The 19116-nt window shown below is 41.0% G+C and overlaps 2 protein-coding genes across 2 annotated transcripts; one reads left to right on the top strand and one right to left on the bottom strand.

Annotated features, from left to right (window-relative positions):
- Positions 1–6160: 6160 nt before the first annotated feature.
- Positions 6161–7765, bottom strand: timm29 (translocase of inner mitochondrial membrane 29). The gene is made up of 2 exons (XM_063471161.1): positions 7557–7765; positions 6161–7123 (listed from the first exon to the last, which is right to left on the bottom strand). Exons 1-2 carry the CDS (start codon positions 7660–7662, stop codon positions 6525–6527), a joined length of 705 nt encoding a protein of 234 aa, XP_063327231.1. The 5' UTR covers positions 7663–7765; the 3' UTR covers positions 6161–6524.
- A 1024-nt stretch (positions 7766–8789) lies between these two features.
- On the top strand, positions 8790–13873 carry yipf2 (Yip1 domain family, member 2). The gene is made up of 9 exons (XM_063471145.1): positions 8790–9083; positions 9235–9300; positions 10688–10842; positions 10925–11005; positions 11105–11192; positions 11646–11762; positions 11850–12016; positions 12387–12569; positions 12654–13873. The coding sequence occupies exons 2-9, from the start codon at positions 9270–9272 to the stop codon at positions 12747–12749; spliced, it is 918 nt and encodes a 305-aa protein (XP_063327215.1). The 5' UTR covers positions 8790–9083; positions 9235–9269; the 3' UTR covers positions 12750–13873.
- Positions 13874–19116: the final 5243 nt, after the last annotated feature.

Genomic DNA, 19116 nt, shown 5'->3' with positions numbered 1-19116 from the left:
CTGCTGTACTTCGTATTGTAATGTGTCTTTGATCTGTCGTTGGTTCTGAAATTATTTTTCAAACATTATTGTAATAGCAATAATATTAGTTTAAATTGTGTACAGGGTGGGCCATTTATATGGATACACCGTAATAAAATGGGAATGGTTGGTGATATTAACCCTAGAACACTATCGCTATAAATAGTAACACAATCACTAAGGCCGGGTGATTTCTACCCGATATAATATGACCAACTAAAAGTACTTGTCATCAAAATATATCAAACACATGACAAATCAGAGTGGTCAGCTTTTACTTTCAACTGTGCCATGTCTAACAAAATGAAAAAAAGTGTCATGGGGGGATGCTAAAATAATGCTCCAAAATTACAGAAAAATCTGGAATTCAAGAACAAAAAATTCCTAAAAAAAAAAAAAAAATGACGCTGGAAAGCTGGTCTTTGATACACCTATTCCTGAGACATTTGAGACTTCCCTGGTGAAGGCACAATCTCCTCGACACACTAACAGCTGCAGGAGAGAGAAATCATGTAAATGTATTTGCTCGGGTGAAAATCACCCAGCGATAGTGTTCTAGGGTTAAAGTCCTGTTTGTGGCACATTAGTATATGTGAGGGGGCAAACTCCTCAAGATGGGTGGTGACCATGGCGGCCATTTAGAAGTCGGCCATCTTGGATACAACTTTTGTTTTTTCAATAGGAAGAGGGCCATGTGACACATCAAACTTATTGGTAATGTCACAAGAAAAACAATGGTGTGCTTGGTTTCAACGTAACTTTATTCTTTCATGAGTTATTTACAAGTTTCTCTTTGTTCACAGTCATTGACATGTCGAAGAGGTTAACACGTGAGGAGCGGATTGAAATTGTGTTGATATCTGGTGAACGCAGTAACCGGGTCATTGCAGCAGATTTCAATGCTACGAGACCACCCATCTCCCATGCTACAGTTAGCAAACTGCTTGCTAAGTTTCGTGAAACTGGTTCAGTGTAGGATTTGCCAAAATGTGGACGCAAGAAAACTGTCACTGTTTCCCTCTTTATGCACTGAAGCTGGCACGTTCCCTGAGTTTTTCCAGCAAGATGGTGCACCACCACATTATGGGTGCCAGCTCCGAGCATTCCTAGATGAACAGTTTCCTGGAAAGTGGATTGGTCGTCGTTGGCCAGTTGAATGGCCCCCAAGGTCTCCCGATCTGACCCCCTTAGACTTTTATCTTTGGGGTCATCTGAAGGCAATTGTCTATGGTGTGAAGATACGAGATGTGCAGCACCTGAAACTACAGATACTGGATGCCTGTGCTGGCATTTCTCCTGCAGTGTTGCTATCAGTGTGTGAAGAGTGGGAGAAGAGGGTTGCATTGACAATCCAACACAATGGGCAGCACATTGAACACATTTTATAAGTGGTCAGAAACTTGTAAATAACTCATGAAAGAATAAAGTTACGTTGAAACCAAGCACACCATTGTTTTTCTTGTGACATTACCAATAAGTTGATGTGTCACATGGCCCTCTTCCTATTGAAAAAACAAAAGTTGTATCCAAGATGGCCGACTTCTAAATGGCCACCATGGTCACCACCCATCTTGAGGAGTTTACCCCCTCACATATACTAATGTGCCACAAACAGGACTTTAATATCACCAACCATTCCCATGTTATTACGGTGTATCCATATAAATGGCCCACCCTGTAGTTTGACTCCATCAGCACCAACCAGTCATAGCCATCTTTACTTGTAGTTTCATTTCCATTCTTCCTTTCTTCCACCCCTACAACTTCTCCCCACTCTCTCCACCGTGCTCTCTCCTTCCTTAGTTACATATTGATTAGGTCTCTCAGTGTGTGTATGTGCGTACGTGTGTGTGCATGTCTGTGTGTGTGTGTGTGTGTGTGTGTGTGTGTGTGTGTGTGTGTGTGTGTGTGTGTGTGTGTGTGTGTGTGTGTGTGTGCACATGCCTGGTCCTGCTGTGGTCAATGAGGTCAACATGGTGGCCAGACAGGCTTCTACCCCCCAACCCACCCACCCGTTTTTGTTGTTTTTTCTCCCTGCCTTTTCCATCTCCTCCTGTTCTCCCTTCTACAGTCATCGAGTGTAGTTAGATAAACGCAACTTTGAAGGAGTCAGAAAAGATCTCAGTTGGCAGTAGCTGAAACCAAAAATAAGCACTTCTCTTTGGTTAACTTCCCATACTACTAAATGTCAGTGTAGGAAAGTCAAGTTTCTGAATGCGTTTCAGACTGAAGTGAAACTGGAATACCACCACACATGAGTAGTAAAGGTCAAAAACTTGCATTTTTACAAGTGGAGTGTTGCACTGTTTCTTTGGACACAGGCAGACGATGTCCCTCTTTTCTTGCACTGGAAAAAAGAGGCAGCCTGTTTTTCAAACACCACCTGACAGCAGCTGCCCTCACTGACCCTTTGGCCATCAGACTTGGTGTCTGAGTGGAGGAGGGGTCAGGATGGATGGGAGCGCTGGGGTCAATAGAGGCCATAGGGCAAAGACGGAGGGAGAGCCACAAAGAGGAAACTCAAAAGGATGCAGCACGAGAGAGGGCAAAAGAGATAAAGCAGGAACGACGTGGTGTGGTCAGTGCTCAGTGTTCAGATTTTATGATCTGATTTTATAATCTGAATACAAAATCAAGTTAAGTTCTTAATGAAGCAAACAACAAACATCTAAGAAAACTACAGTTTCTTGGGAGCTTATCCTCAGTCGCTCACTTAGTTGGCCAGTCCGTCACTTTGATCCAAAGTTAAATAGCTCAACAATTACTAGATGGACTAACATGAAGTTTTAGTTTTTCTTTTAGTTATTAGTTTTACAGACCATCTTCCCCATGCCACGGTGGAGGGCATTAGTTAAATGTGGTGACATTTCAGCTGGTTTTAATGTGTTTGGGTTTTGTTTTTGACATGTTCATTACCAGTCTCCACAGAGAGGTGACCCCCAATGAGTGCTTTGACAACAGTGGGAAGGAAAAACTCCCCTTTAACAGGAAGAAACTTCAAGCAGAACGAGGCTCGGGGCGAGTCAGCCGTCTGCCGTGATTAGTGTGGAGGGAGGGGAGGAAGACAGGACAAAAAGCATGTTGTGGAAGAGAGCCAGAGATTAATAATAACTCATTAAATGATTAAATACAAAGTGGTGTATTTAATGTATGCTGTAGTTCCATTAAACTATTGGTCAGACTAACTGTTTGTCCATTTTAAGTATTTATGCTAAGCTAACTTTAGGTGTTCAATAAAATATATTTTACAGTTCCACATAAATATATTATTGAAATGCTACATTTAAACTAGATGGTACCAGGCTCATAATTATTTTGCACTAGAGCACCCTCTGGTGGCAAAATCCAAACATGAACACCAGTGTAGTCCTTAGACTGCAAACTGAGCAGAAATCCAATAGCAACAACTTAGAAAACCAGCTGACCCGTGGCCTGTGACTCCCTCAGCATGGCATCTGATAGCCCTTGCTACAGGGTCACAGTAGTGACATCATGGGTCACCTCATTGTGGTGCAGTCTCTTTCCTTTGGTTAGGTTATCAGTGTGAGGGGTCAGACTCATTCTCCTTCTCAGGGGTGTCAACTGAACTGCTAAGACGTACTGTAATTGCATTGGCCATGTGACAGTGCAGGCAGCATTGCTACACAGTATACAACCTCATTAGCAACATAAATGTTAATGCATTATAAGGTGCAGGTTATGATGATAAGGTGTGGTGTGTATAGGAATACAAAGTCCTGTTGTGTTAGCTACATATCATTAAGAGCTGTTTACATCCATATCACCAATGTGAGTTTGTTATGGGTTAATGCAGAGGGCTTCACAGTAACTTAACATATTTTTGGATTGTGGGAAGAAGTCTGAGTAACTAGAGAGAGTTCATAGAAACAACACAGAAGGCCCCCAGCTGGCTCTTGGATTTAAACCAAGGCCCTCTGTACTGTGCAGCAATAGTCCTAACCACAACACCACTACACCTATGCAGAATCTTAAACACAGTAATTCTTTATTTACTTATGGTCCACAGTGTGAGATGGAAAACTCTGTCAAATATCAGCAATTTTATTTTTAGGTTGGTAGTTCAATCCCTAGGCTCTTCAGTCTGCATGCTGAAAAAGCTTGTCCCTTCTACATCGAAGTGTAATAATTAGATTGAAAGCAAACTGATGTAGAAAAAAGTGCTTGAGATGAGTGAGATGTGTTATGGAAGAACTGTCCCATTTCTATTCTAGTTCTGAAAAAACAGGCTTTCTTGAAAATGCTTTAGCGGGTGCTTGAACAATATTTCTCCAGTCTTTCAAAGTTTTTCTTTAAACACTGGCTAGTTTTAAAGTAGCCAGTTTAATCCAGTCCTATATCTGTCCATTTTCAGATGAATGTTTTTTGTTTGGTAAACTACTCAGCACTGACTTGTAAATGGCCTGTATTTGTATAGCGCTTTACCAAATGGACCCCAAAGCGCTTTGCACTACATTCAGTCATCCACACATTCACACACAGGTGATGGCAAGGTACATTGTAGCCACAGCTGCCCTGGGGCGCACTGACAGAGGCGAGTCTGCCGGACACTGGCGCCACCGGGCCCTCTGACCACCACCAGTAGGCAACAGGTGAAGTGTCTTGCCCAAGGACACAACGACCGAGACTGTCAGGGCCGGGGCTCGAATCGGCAACCTTCTGATTACAAGATGAACTGCCAACTCTTGAGCCACGATCGCCCCATACTTATAAATCATTCAAACATATAAAAGGAACAAAAATCAAGGGGTGTTTACATATAAGGGACAACTTAGCAAAGAACCAGTTTTAAATTGTAACTTTAGGCAGTTTTTTCAAACACATCATTAGTTCCAGCTTCTTTAGTTGAATTGATGAAAAATGCCAAAGAGAGGACGTTTTGACAGGCATAGAGTTGTATTTTTTGCACCAAAAAAGGTGATTCCCAAAGAGCTATTAGCTGAAAATGTGAGTGTATCTTTAAAAAAAAAGAAAAGGGGAAACTGAAAAAATAGAAGACAAATGAAGAGGATTAAATACTATCTATAGCAGGTGAAAAGTATCTGAAAGGCATGTTCTTAAGAAACAGGAGTGAAGAAAAATCCAGCAAAGACGTAACACAGGACCTGAGAGATTACTCTTCACCAAGATCTCAACAGAAACGGTCTCACTGGAACAGAAGTTGTGAAGAAGTGCAAACAGGGAGAGACCGGGGTTTGCTAAATTACATAAGAACTGGAAAAAACTGAGCGACAAGTTCATTAGGGGACTGATGAATTTAACGATGTTCACAGGTTCTCATTGAGAGGAAAGTATTTTCAGTCAAGTATTAAAAACAAGCCTTATATTCAAATGTATTTGTTATTTCTTCCAATTGATGTTAAGCATCGGAACAAAAGGGTCTGTAATTCCCAAATAGTTAAATTCATATTTATGTTAAACCCCTTGAATTACATTTGAATCAACTTAATCACATCTTCTTAGTTTGATTTAAATCCACTGCAGAGTCCAAATCACCAACACTTATGGACCTAACTGTAGGTTTCACAGACCTCATCAAGACTTCAGATTCACTGGAGTTTTGCAGGGCCTTTTGTTTTAATCGTTTTTCTCTCTACATTGCTTGGTTATGTGTGAATAACCAGGTAGCTGAGAAGAAATACTAGTCATTTTTTTATATTAATAGTGTGACTAATAATCGTTTATAAGCACATAAGCTTCATTTTATCTCTATTTTCATCTGTTTTGTTCCAGAGTGTACAGCCAATTGTACACTTGAAAATACTATAAATACAGTTCATTGTATTTCCAAATTATGCGGCTCTGTACCTCCTCACTACATTGCAGCGTTGCAGTTTTACCTCCACTTTTTTGCTACAAAATACTTTTCAGACTTGAGGATTTTGCAATAAAAGTTTTGTTCAGTGGGAATCTATTATCACCTCTGGTCATTAGAAGTTATGGTTACGTTTCATAACTACCATTCTCAAGTTTTACTGAAACTAGATGTAAGAAAAGGTTGTATTTGCAGCAGTGCAGTTCTTTTCCCTTATCTTTGTTATAATTAAATACAACAATAGCATTTGTGCTTTCAAAAACTCTACAGTTACACACAAAATCCACAACAGTCATGTCAGTCTGATTAGTGATGACAGATCTTTAATAATCACCCAGAGTTCATATCAGTGTGTCACATCCAGATCAAATGGAAATCTCATGTTACACCTTAACATCTGTAAGTAAGTGACAGACTCGTTGTCACATGGTTCACAGTATAAATGATATACAACATTTTCTGTATGAAAACAAAAACATGTCAGAAGGAATTTAAGCGTTTCCTTTTACTTTGATGTTTCCTCTGTCTCAGCGGCAGAATCATCATTTGGTCAGCTAAGATTGATGTGTGTGTGTGTGTGTGTGCGTGTGTGTGTGTACACAGTCAGGCTTCGGTCCCGCTGTGTGAAGTGCGAGGCTGCTCCTCTTCACTCTTCTTTCTGTCTACCACTTTAGTTTTTGTCTCCCTTGTCCTCCACGCTCACTGGTAACCATGAATCTCTGTGCAACTTCTCATTCCTTTCCACCTCCTCGACGCTGGGTGGTGACGTTACCTGCATGTGCACCGGCAAATGCTTGAATTCATCCTCGTTCATGTCATAGTCCTTCATCTTTGAGTCCAGGATCCACCAGTTGCCAGCAAAGCCAATGTCCAACACCCGCTGAGGGATCTCCCTCCAGGGTACTGACAAGTTAGAGCACTGGGCTTCATACAGCATGGCGTCCGGGTCGTAGTCAGCGTAGTACACCACAGACAGAAGACCCAGGCTGGCATGGCGGAGGCGGCCCTCATTACGGAGCTTCACCAGACTCTGTACATGGACATCAGAGATGCCGCTGCGGATCCAAGGGGACAGCAGTCCCAGCTGGTTGGAACGTTTCAGCAGGGCGTCATCGAAGGACAAGCGGTCAGGTTTGGTGTAGAAGCAGGCCCAGGCACCGCCCAACAGCGTCACATACACTGATGTTCGGAGTGGTCTCTCCCAGGCGCCAACTACCGCCTCTCTGCACGCTTCTTTGTAGTCAGAGAGCAGGCTGCGACACCACACACCTGTAGGGAGCAGAGGACGAAAAACTAAGCCTGGATGTAAACCACCTCTCCTCATGCCTCCTTTTCAACATTCACACCCTTAAAAAAAAAAAAAAAAAAACCCTGGCCAGCTGCAGGAGGTGGGAGGAGTCAGGTGATCTAATCGCCATCTATTTATGATGTTATCGCACCAACAACCCAATTCAGCGGCATATAGTTGTTAGGAGGATTAAAAAACTCTATACTGAATAACCGTTTTTGTCGTGCAACCAACATGCACAAATACTAGCAGAATAATGCGTTTAAAATGGTTATTTAAGCAATTAAAATAACTGGGACTGTTTCTGTTATATCACATGTGCCCATATAAGAATAAGCTATGTTTACCACCGAGCTGGCCGTTAACCCCCTTGCTATCCAGCTAACGTGGCTAACCCGTGCCTCGGTTTCTCACCTACTTTGCTGTTTTTCAGCCGCTCCCAGCGGCTCGCTGTGCCCGGAGGCGCCGCTGCTTCCGCCGCAGAGCTGAACATCATCCTCGCTACACGAAACGAGGCCATTTTAACGACTCTTCTGCACTAAAAACTCTAACCTTCATGCAGAATTGACATTTTAAGTAGTGACAGGGACCTCACATGAAGTCAAAATGGCAGCTACTTCTTTTTTGTTGGTTGACAGCTAACAAGAAGGTTTATTACCGCCATCTACTGGGCTGGAGTGGTGGTGCGAGACTCCAGAAAGAATTAGCCTACCTTACCCTGCTACCATAAATTACATTTCATCCCTGCTCACAATTTCTGTCTCTCTTTAAAAACTCAAAAATGCTGCTGTCCCACCATTAATAATTCTTTCCAATAACTGCCAATAACTTCTACACCCCCTTGTTTCTGTGTTTTAGTTTGATCATTTCTCTAGCTTTCCTATTTAACAGCACTATTCCCCTGTTCCCCTTTCCTTTTGGCACCGAGCAAATTATATTTCCCTGATAGGTGCATATGCAGATGCAGTTGATCCTGTTTAACTATTCTCAACCTAGAAAATATTATTTTTCCCTTTTCTTATTGCCTTGCTTTGGTACATTTTCCCTGTATAGTCTATGAATGTCTTTAGTTTGCCCCTGTGGCCCATCTTTGCTGCCATTTATTTCTTATTTTCAATACTTTTAATGCTTTTACTACTACTATTACTACTACTTCTTTATCTTCCAGCTGGTCCCTTTACGGGTCATCACAATAGATCATCTGCTTCCATCTCCCCCAATCCCTTGCATGCTCGTCTGTCTCACCAACCCCCTTTATGTCCTCCTTCACTACATTTACACCTTCTTTTTGCCTGGCAGCTCCACCTTCAGCATCCTTTGTCCGATATATTATCCACCCTATCAAACTCTTCTCAACCTTGCTTCTCTTACTTCGTCTCCAAACTGCTCAGAAATCTTACCATGCTCACTTCTGACCGCCGACAGCTCCACTAGACATGATAGAGGGTCTCACTCCCTTGCGTGAACCCTTCCTTTCGTTCTTGTTGCTATCCTCCTGTCACAAATCACCCCTGACACTCATCTCCAGCCGCTCCACCGTGCCTGCACTCTCTTGTGTTTTTTGTAACATTAGAACCTTTCAAATAAAGTTCTTTTGAAGAGCGCTTCCACGTGACAGCTTTGTTTACGCGGTGACGTGTACCGGAAGCTGTGTTAAAATGACTCCAGTATCAGCAGGACCTGTAAGGCTGTGAAAGACAGGTGTTAGCATTGTAATGTTATTAATGTCTAGCATTTTATTAAGTCCGCACAGACGCTGTTGTAATATATTAACATTAGCTTTATTTACAATTTAAATATTAGCTAGTCGTAGCATTAGCTGTCTCTGCTGAGTGGTTGATATTACGCCATTGAATATCATCATTATCAGCAGCAAGATCCTGCTGAGCAGCGAGGACAGACTGTCAAGACATATTTCACCTCTCTGGTTATTACATTTTGGTACGTTTCACCTTTTCTTATCGGCTTTTAAAGCGTTAAATTGAATATTTTTATATTATACATTAACTGTAAACTTCAAGTGGTTCTCTTGTCGGTGAACTAACAGATGTTCGACATAGCATTTCTTTACTAACGTTCATTTTTCTCTCAGCTCTTGCATGAAGTTACTGGTTGTCCATTGAAGGCATGGCTAGTCCAAACAACCTACAGTTTCAAGGTAAATATGACAGAATCTTTAAAGGAGATATCGGTTGTAAATTTCTGCGTGTTTTGTTCTGCCTGGGTTTCTTTGTGTCACGTGTTAGTTCCAGGTAGGTAGTTGGCAGAGCTGCGCTTGTGTTTTACGCAGAAACCAAGCTGTCGTGTCCACGTGAATCAGAAACCTAGGGGTTTTAATTGGCTGTAAAAGGGTTTATATTGCAGTGACCATGCAGAGCACATAGTACAGTACTCTGAATCACGAAATCGCCGTGAAAACGTTGAAAATAAATTATTGTTGATTGAAAACCATCTACTAAAGGACAAATAGCGACATCTGCTGGCGATACACTGCTATTGCAGTCGTATGTAAAGATGCTCTTCCTGCTTCCTTGTAATTTCTTTTACTTTCATGCAACATGTAACATTGCACCTTGTACTTGGCCCCTCTGTCTGTATGTGTAGATTGCACAGGGGATTATGGGTCAGATTTGCAGGGAAATTATGCTTGTTTTCATTTGCATAATATGCATGGATGTATTGAACATCCTGATTTATGACACACAGTGAGTTCCAGTGTATTCTGTGTCAAATACTAAGTCTTTTCTCTGACCTACTAAACGGCATGCTAGCATGGCTATTGAAACACCTTCATGGTGTGTTGGTAACTTCTCTTACTGCTTGTTTTCTAAACTTATTCAATAAAGTGTGTGTTTTAAAAACCTTTAACAGAAAGTCTGTCTCTCTGTGAGGCAGGCTGATACCAACACTATGTAATCTAAAGCAGCGGTCCCCAACCTTTTTTGCGCCACGGACCGGTTTATGCCCGACAATATTTTCATGGACCGGCCTTTAAGGTGTTGCGGATAAATACAACAAAATAAAACCAGTACCGGTACCGAAAAAAAGAAGATTTATTCATAACACACGTGAAAAGACCCAGGAAAACCGAGTTAACGATAAAAACGACAACAAAATAACAATGAAAACCGATAAAAACCCTGAAAACCATACATTTCACACCTGAGCCTCAACTCTCGCGGCCCGGTACCAAACGACTCACGGACCGGTACCGGGCCGTGGCCCGGGGGTTGGGGACCGCTGATCTAAAGCAGCATAACACTGCTGTTGAATAAAATGAAATAAGGTATGGAAGCTTCTTGCAGGAAGTTGTTTTCTTTGTCAGATAATATAATTAAAACAGGACCGGTCCGGTTCAGTGACATCAATTAGGAAACTATAGACAGAAACTGAGATTGCTTTTTCAGTAACAGTTTGTAAATATGCTTTTCAATCCTATAAAGTTTGACATTTTAACATGAAATCTATGGGAATTTAGTCCCTTTGGGAGTGCTGATCAGATGAACTGCGCTTACCGACTGCCTTTTGCCCATGTGCGTCCATAGAGTTTGAAGAAGCAGCAGAGCTGCTATCAGCAGACCCTGGAGCCTCCACACTCAGTATGTCGGGCTCAAACACCCCCAACACAACAGCATCAGCAGGAGAAGATGTAAAGCTAGACCTATCTGAGGACGAGGAGGGTCAGCAAGAGAGTTCAGAGGTAAAAACGTTGTGTGGACTACGAATAAAGTTTGAGTTTCTACTTTGAGTGCATATCAGCTGATAGACGTCTGTGCTTCCAGCTGTTAGGAGGGCAGAAACCAAGTGGTGGCTTCTGGACCTTTGAGTACTATCAGTCTTTCTTCAATGTGGACACAATGCAGGTATGCCTGACATCTACCTGACACTTTGTCTACACATAAAGTCTTTGTCAGTCAGTTTGAAGTTACATGTTTCTTTTGTTTGACCCTATCATGATGCAGGTGCTGGACAGAGTGAAGGGGTCAGTGATGCCACAGCCTGGAAGAAACTTCATCAAATACTACCTTAGGAGTAACCCAGATCTGTATGGTAAGTGGAAGAAGACATATTTAATTATTAAACTGTATTGCAGGAAGAACATATTTTGCACTGTGCCTTGTCTTATGGGGGCATGTCGAGGCTGTAAGTAGATTTTTGGTAGGGGAAATTAGATTCTAGCTATGCCTAAAGATGAGTCGTAGTTGGGTAGGTAGGAGATTAAGGGTCAGATTACTGTTGGTTTGCACCAAGGTAAGCCTCTTTTTAATGCTAAACGTGTTTAATGTCTCAGGGTCTTTATTATCTTATTGAATGTATCAGTTAATTCATGTGATTCAGGCATTTCTGATACATGTTAAAAAGCTGTTCAGGTGTCACTTATTGTAATTCCAGCTTTAACTGTTTGTTGCCCATAGGTTCAAAGGATCAACAAAGTGTCCATCAATTTTTTGACATTGATGAATTAGAAGATGAATGCACTCATATAAGTGTGTGTTTGTGCAGGTCCCTTCTGGATTTGTGTCACACTGGTGTTTTCTATGGTGATTAGTGGGAACCTGTCCACCTTTCTTGCTGAGCGGAAAAACTCCACCTTCCACTACAGACCACAGTTCCACAGAGGTTAGTGCTGCACACGGTCTCAGTTTGACTCTGTGTCACTGTAGCACACTGGATCTGCATAGCTCTGTCTTGTTTCTCTGCCTTTAGTGACAATTGCTGCAGTAGTGATCTTTATGTATGCCTGGCTGGTGCCGATCGGGCTGTGGGGTTTTTTGACCTGGAGGCAAGGGGCCGAGAGGCAGATTGGAGGCTATTCTTTCCTGGAGACTGTGTGCGTTTACGGCTACTCGCTCTTTATCTATATCCCCACCTCTGTGAGTACATCTGTGGTGTTTACAGGTTTAATAAGTTGTATAAATGATCTCACCCACGATACGTGATATACATGTATAATATAGCTCACATTTTCGGAAACCTCTGATGTCATTCTCTATGTAACGTGCCGTAATGTAAAAACTCACCTTTGGTTCTTCATATTGAATGAGTGCAGAGGTTTGTTCTGCCCAGTGTTTTGAGTATTTTTGAAGAATAACATGTTCTGTCTGAATAATTCATTTAAGGTTTTGATTGGCAGCTGTGGCCCAGGCCACTGCCAAAAGAAAACGTCAAACTTTTGTAAATTGTAACAAAAACCAAAGCAGAAACAATAATTAGCTGAATAAAAGTTCACCCTGTCACCTTCAGGTTTTGTGGATAATACCATATGACTGGCTGCACTGGATGCTGATCCTAATTGCCATGGTGATCTCAGGCTCAGTCCTGGTCCTCACCTTCTGGCCCGTTGTCCGTGATGACACCAAGGTGACGGCGGTGGCTACAGTAGTGACCATAGTGGTTTTGCACACACTGCTGGCAGTTGGCTGTAAGGTCGGTGAGCTGTGTGGATCTCAGATGTAAGGAAGGACACCTTTACATTGAACCAGATACTCAATCTCCTCTCTTTTCTTCTAGCTCTACTTCTTTCACGCAGCAACATCCCCACCAACAGCTCTTCCTACTAGTTCAACTCTCCACAATCACACAACACTGGCCTTCAAAACCGACTGACCAACACTGAGGAGCAGCAGGGAAATGAAGACCGACTAGACTGGAGGAGACGGTGTTGATTATCACCATGGTGTGATTCACTTAATGCTTCATGGATAAAGTGCTGGGACGGTTGTGTGTATGTGCGTTTGTGTTTCATTTGTCTAACTTATCCTGGGGTGGTTCATCTGTATTTCTACTGTGACTGATGTTTCATGATGTGGTGGATTGAGCAGGCCTTCTTTAACACTGTGACTTCCGCTCATTTCATGAAGTCCTAAAGGACGCAGGAAGACACTACAAAAGCTAATATATAAAACAATGTCACTCCTACTCATTTATCCTTATGACACATCACATGGACAACAACCAGATTTTTCAAGTTTAAAATGATTAGGTTAATGAGAATGCCCTAAATGTCTCATTTCTCATATAAATACATTTTGCGGCTTGTGGTCAACCCTGTGCCCTCAGAGATGGAATTACGTGTGGCACTGCACAAGAGTTTAAACATTGTTCGACAGCTGTTTTACAAAGCTCAGAATGTTATAATTGATATTATTAGATGACAATGATTTGTTGGTGTGTACATCACTTTAATTTTAGAAGCGGGGGTATGCATCCGCTCTACACATACAGATATATAGAAAAGGGACAATAATGGGCTATTTGTGTATTAAACATGTAGTGATACTGCCCTTAAGACACTGTTAGATACTCTCAAGTCAAGCAATCTCTGAACTCTATGCTGCGGACTGGTCAAAAGATGATTGTAAAATAAAATACATTTTATGTGGTCCTGTCGGAAGAATATACACGTTTATACCAGTAGGTTGGCTCTAACTTATTAGTTATTCTGTCACAAACTGAAACTCCAGCTGCTGCTTCTCTGCCAGGTGGAAATGTAGTTGACCGTTTTCACTCACAACACTGAATCCCGAGGCGTTCCCGTGTATAGTTTGCTTCAGTCGGATGTGCGGAAAAGAATTTATTGAACCTGCAAAGGGACTCCAGCACATCACCTCCACTCTTCAGCCTTCACAGAATGACCTCAGCTGCTTTACTTCCATAGACAGTTTAGTGTAAAATGAAGAAAGGGTTGATGGATGTAGAGCTATTTATTTCCTACTGTGAACCCAGGTAGGGTTGTATTAATAAACAGATTCTCTACTCCAGATTGTTTGGATTTTATTACTGTTCCAATATTTGATCACTCACAGCTGAAAAGGATTACAAGGTTTGCAGTTGAGCGATGTGAATCACCTTAAGCAACTTCAAAGATTGACTTGAACTAGGTCCCTTATGTGACAGGAAGACTAGAGACATGGCTTTGGTTCAGACTTGATGTCTAACACAGACTTTTCAGACATTTGTCTAGATTTGTTTTTTTTTCTCAACAAGCTTCATACTTCATTCTGACCTGTTTTCAATGGTGGTATGCCCACAATGAACTTGACCTACTTTGACTTTGTGTTAGTGAAATGATTTGAGAAGACTCTTGACTGCTTTAAAGCTCAACTTTGACTTCTTTCAACTTAAGATTTTTATTCTGTAAATATTCAGAAGTAAATTGAAATAATCCATCATCGTGATATACACTATTCCCATTCCAGGTACAGTGTAACAGCAAACCCTGCTGAAACCTTATGCCAAAAATGTAACCTGACATGCATCTCCTGAGAAATGTAACTACATCTCGTCATCAGTGCACATCTGCAGTGGATCATCGGACTCCATCTCACCCTATCCCTAGCCTCCCTCTCTTCTGTCACACCAGCCCTCCTCATGTCCTCCTCTACATCCATGAACCTTTCTGCCATCTTCCCTTTTCTCCCTGGCAGCTTCATATTCAGCATCTTTTGTCCAGCGTATTTACTGTCATTTATCTGCAAGAACCATCTCACCCTTGCATGTCTAACTTTGACTCCAATTCTCTTCACCTGAACTGTTTCTCTCATGTACTCATTTCCAGTCTTGTCCCAATGAAAATCCTACCAACTTCCACTCTGCCTTCAGTCTTTATGTCAGTGTCACCATCTTCAAACCATCATAGCAGGTCTCTCAACAGTGTTGTAAACCTTCTCTGTCACAGATCATCTCTGATACCTGTCTCCACACATTCTGCAATCTCTTCTTCACCTGTCTCGTGCACTGTTCGTTGCTTTGGGTGGTTGACCCCAGGTATTTAAAGTCATCCACCCTAATTAGTCTAATCCTCTTCTTTCCAGAGCATACTTCCACCTTTCCAGGTTCTCTTCCGTCCGCCGTTTGTTCTCACTACAGATCACTATGTCGTCTGCCAACATCATTTTCATATGTACTCCATTTTCAGAATCTCAAAAGTAACAGGACAAAATAACATAATTGGAATCACAAGGATTGTTTTTGAGCATGATGCTAATATTTAGAATAACAAATCCCATGTATTTTTACTCTTTCCCCTTGTCATTCAGAGCTACGTGAGAGGAGGTTTTTGCTGACTCAGTCAGCCTCGTGATCATCTTAACGCCTACTACATCTGAGTCAGAAAGCAGCCTTCCCACATTCAGATAAAAGATAAATAACACTGCAGGATTGCAGTGGAGAAACATGGGAGCAGATTAAACTTGCTGCCCCGGCACTTGCCAGACTATGGATCTCTCACACACACACGATAAATTGTACTTTATTTACTTAAAACAGGCTTTCCTGGAACAGAACACAATAATAATATTAGAAATAATAGGCCCCACTTACACTGAGGGAACCACAGGAGTCTGTATGTTAAGCAGAATATTAGTAACGCATACAGACTATGAATTTAAAGATACAACTGAAGAGTTTATGCTCGTGCATTCACAACTATTAAAACCAGCTCCATTAAGAAAAACAAGGTAGATAAGAGTGTGTGACCACACTGTTCTTCATCAAGTAAACATTAAATGCACTACAGAAGAGTTTTCTTTGTTTTGTTTTTTGTCTCTGTCCATTTTCTCAATTCTTTCTCATCTTCTCCCACATGGAAAAGATATATATAAATCTTATAAAGTTTGTATCTGTCTTGTGTGAAACTTGTATGAAAAGCATACAAGAGATATAAGATTCCTTGAAAAATTATATAAATGAAACTTGTATGTTTTGGATACTTCCTAAAACAATATATGAAAGTAATGAGAAAGTGGCCACTTTCATGAGTAAATCATATAAGCCTTATATGATTTACTATATGAAGCAAGCCAAAGCTGATGCAAGTCTTTTATAAGCTTTTTCCTATTTCTTTTCCATTTGAGCTTATCAACAAAAAATGTATGATCGCAACTTTAGCTAATATTTCAAACAATAGTTCTTGTGCTGGTAAATTTAGGGTCATCACAGCAGATCATCTGCTTCAAGCTGATTCTATCCTTTGCATCCTCCAAGGTCACACCAACCCTCTGTGTGCTCTTCTTCATTACATCCATGAATCTTCTCTGTGGTCTTCCTCCTCTCTGACAGTTTTGTCTCATCTCTCTAACTTTTTTCTCCAAGGTGGAAAAACTGATGAGTCCCTCTGATATGTTAATTTCTAATCCTGTCCATTCTGGTCACTCCCCAATAAAAATCTTAACATTGTCAACTATGCTACCTCCAGCTCAGCCTAATTTTTAAGCCATATTTTGCACCAGGCTTCACTACCATCTTGCAAACCTTCCCTTTCACTCTTGCCATAAACCTCAGCTCAGAGGCAATCCCTAATGTAATCCACCCTAACGTTCAACCCTCCATCATGTCCCTAAACAGGATCATTTCTGGCTCAGAGAAACCATCATGATGGTGGCCTTAAGGCTTTAACATGTGGAGTACCAAAATGAATGAGTGATCACTTGGTGACCACATCCATCTTTTATTTACAGCGTGTCTGGACTGGGTGAATGTTCCTCTCCCTCCTCTGTCCAACCAGAAATGTGTATGCAGACTCACTTAAGCCTGCATAAACCAGCTTAACTAAGAGCTATAGTTGGGTGAATGAAAGCGAAATTGTTTTGTTTTTTAAATCAATAAATAAACCTCTAGACCTCTTGAAAGTACAGAAACAAACAAGGAAACTAGTTCCACAGAAGAAAGACCTGACAGCTAAAACATGTTTCCTATTCCACTTTTATAACATCTAGGAACCTCAGGTAACCTGCACGCTGAGGGGGAAGTGCTCTGTTAGAACAAGGTACTATGCGATCTTTAAGACAAGACAATGCCTGATTGTTCAAGATTTCGTATGTGAGAAGGATTTTAAACTGGATTCTTGATTTAACAGTTAGCCAGATAACACACTGAAGGAAAACTCCTAAAAATAGCTTCATGGATAAAGAAAGTTGGGTATCATCTGTCTAGTAATGAAAATGTTTGAAGTTTTCTTTCTAACAGGATCATCAAAGGGAAGCACGTGTAATTTAACAAGCAACAGTCCAGAGAGCGTAACTCCATGGAACGTTTTGTGCAACTCCCATTTACATCTATAAACTGTAATCTTTTTGACAGATATGATTCAAACCGTTTCTACTAATCTCTGTGAGATGCCCTAACTTTACAGAAGGCTTTGGGGTTTTTTTGTTTTTTAAAAATAGCATTTAAAAAAACAGAAACAATAAAACAAAAAAAAAAACACCCAACCTTTTTTCCAGACCAGAGAAAGATCTTCTAAATCAGGGGTGTCAAACTCCAGGCCTCGCGTCCTGCACGGTTTTAGATCTCACCCTATGTCAACACACCCGATTCAAATGATAAGTTCATTACCAGGCTTCTGGAGAACTTCAAGACATGTTGGGGAGGTCATTTAGCCATTTAAATCAGCTGTGTTGGATCAAGGACACATCTAAAACCTGCAGGACACCGGCCCTCGAGGCCTGGAGTTCGACACCTGTGCTCTAAATGGAGTGCAATCCCAGTTCCACATACACATTATATAAACGCTTTATGATCTCAGTAAGTACTGCTCTCATCTTTAATTACATCTAGCTACCCAATTGAATTTGGAGTAGCTGGTATTTTTATTATGGCTATTGGAACAGCATTGTATCAGTGAGTCTAGGAGAAACCACCCAAACCGTTGTCCTTAACACTTACCTCAAGTACAAACACCTCAGTGTGGATTTCCTCAATACTGTACCTCTCAAACTGAATACATCCTCTTCATTTTCCCACAGCTTGACTGAAAAAACTTACATATAAACACATGCATGTTCAGAACACTGCTGGAGATTAGAAACATTTGTGAAACCGAAGTTTTAAATTTTGTTTTTAGACCCTTGTTTGGTTTGTAGGCACCATTTGTCCTGAAGGTCTCCCATGAGGTCGCAACCTGCTGTATTCATCACAAAAAACAAAGACAATTCTATTTCTATTTAAATAAAAAATCCCTTAGGGGTTTTATGAGCAAACCCAAGCTTTATGAATAAATACCAGCAATCTGACATTACAGTTATTTTCAGCTGTGCGCAGCACTGATAACTAATTAGCAACTGCTAGCATACTAGCACCAGGATGGTTGTGACAGAAAGATTTCCTGTGGTGTCCCAGGAGTTCATGGGCCGAGTCACTTATTTGGGGTCAGTGAATAAAAAAAAGCCTGTTTTGTAAATCTTGGCCACAACATGTTTTTAAATGGAGAATTTCCTGTGGCATTAAACTACAAGCTCATTGGCTAATGACTCAATCAAGCGATGCACCTTCACAGTTAGACCCGCCCTTCTTCACGTATGATTTTGTACACACTCGACTGCAAAGGTGGAGATATCGAGGCCTTTATAAACCAGTGGTTGACATAACAGCTACGTTTTTAAACACCCACAGACAATATAAATGTTTAAAATAGCTTAACCCCATTATTTCCCTTTTACCAGAAAACAAGTCTTTTGTAAATAATACTCATCATCATGGATAAACTGCATTTTCTTTGCCAATTATCATCAATCAGGACCAATAATATTCAGCTTTCGCCCAACCACTTTCAGACCACGGTATCAGCAGATATCATTGGAAGTACCTCGAAGTTGTCTTCAGCATTACCTCCTGACCCCTTTTCAAATTAAGTAGCAGTGACATTGCCTGTTTTTAAACAGGGAAATTATGAAGACAGAGCCATATCAGCAATCTTATGGTTGTTCCTGAAAGCAAGCCAAAATACACTATTTTTATTTTAAGTCATGATTCTATCATCAGTTACTTTTTATATTCTATTCTGTTACCAATTTCCCTTGAATATTAGTCGTTTCCATGCATTGCTCCATAATAGATGCCTCATGGCGTCATTTAAAGATTTAAAGGGTGCCTACTGTGACATCAGTGACTAATGTATCCATAAAACAGGAATCACTTAGCAGTCACTTAGCACATTTAGCACAGTGGATCCTTTTAACTGTGTCTGGAGCAGACG

Source organism: Pelmatolapia mariae, linkage group LG4, assembly GCF_036321145.2.
Source record: "Pelmatolapia mariae isolate MD_Pm_ZW linkage group LG4, Pm_UMD_F_2, whole genome shotgun sequence".
In the NCBI taxonomy this organism is placed as follows: Eukaryota; Metazoa; Chordata; class Actinopteri; order Cichliformes; family Cichlidae; genus Pelmatolapia; species Pelmatolapia mariae.
Note: the sequence above shows the minus strand (reverse complement) of the source record. Positions and strands in the feature narration are given on the sequence as shown.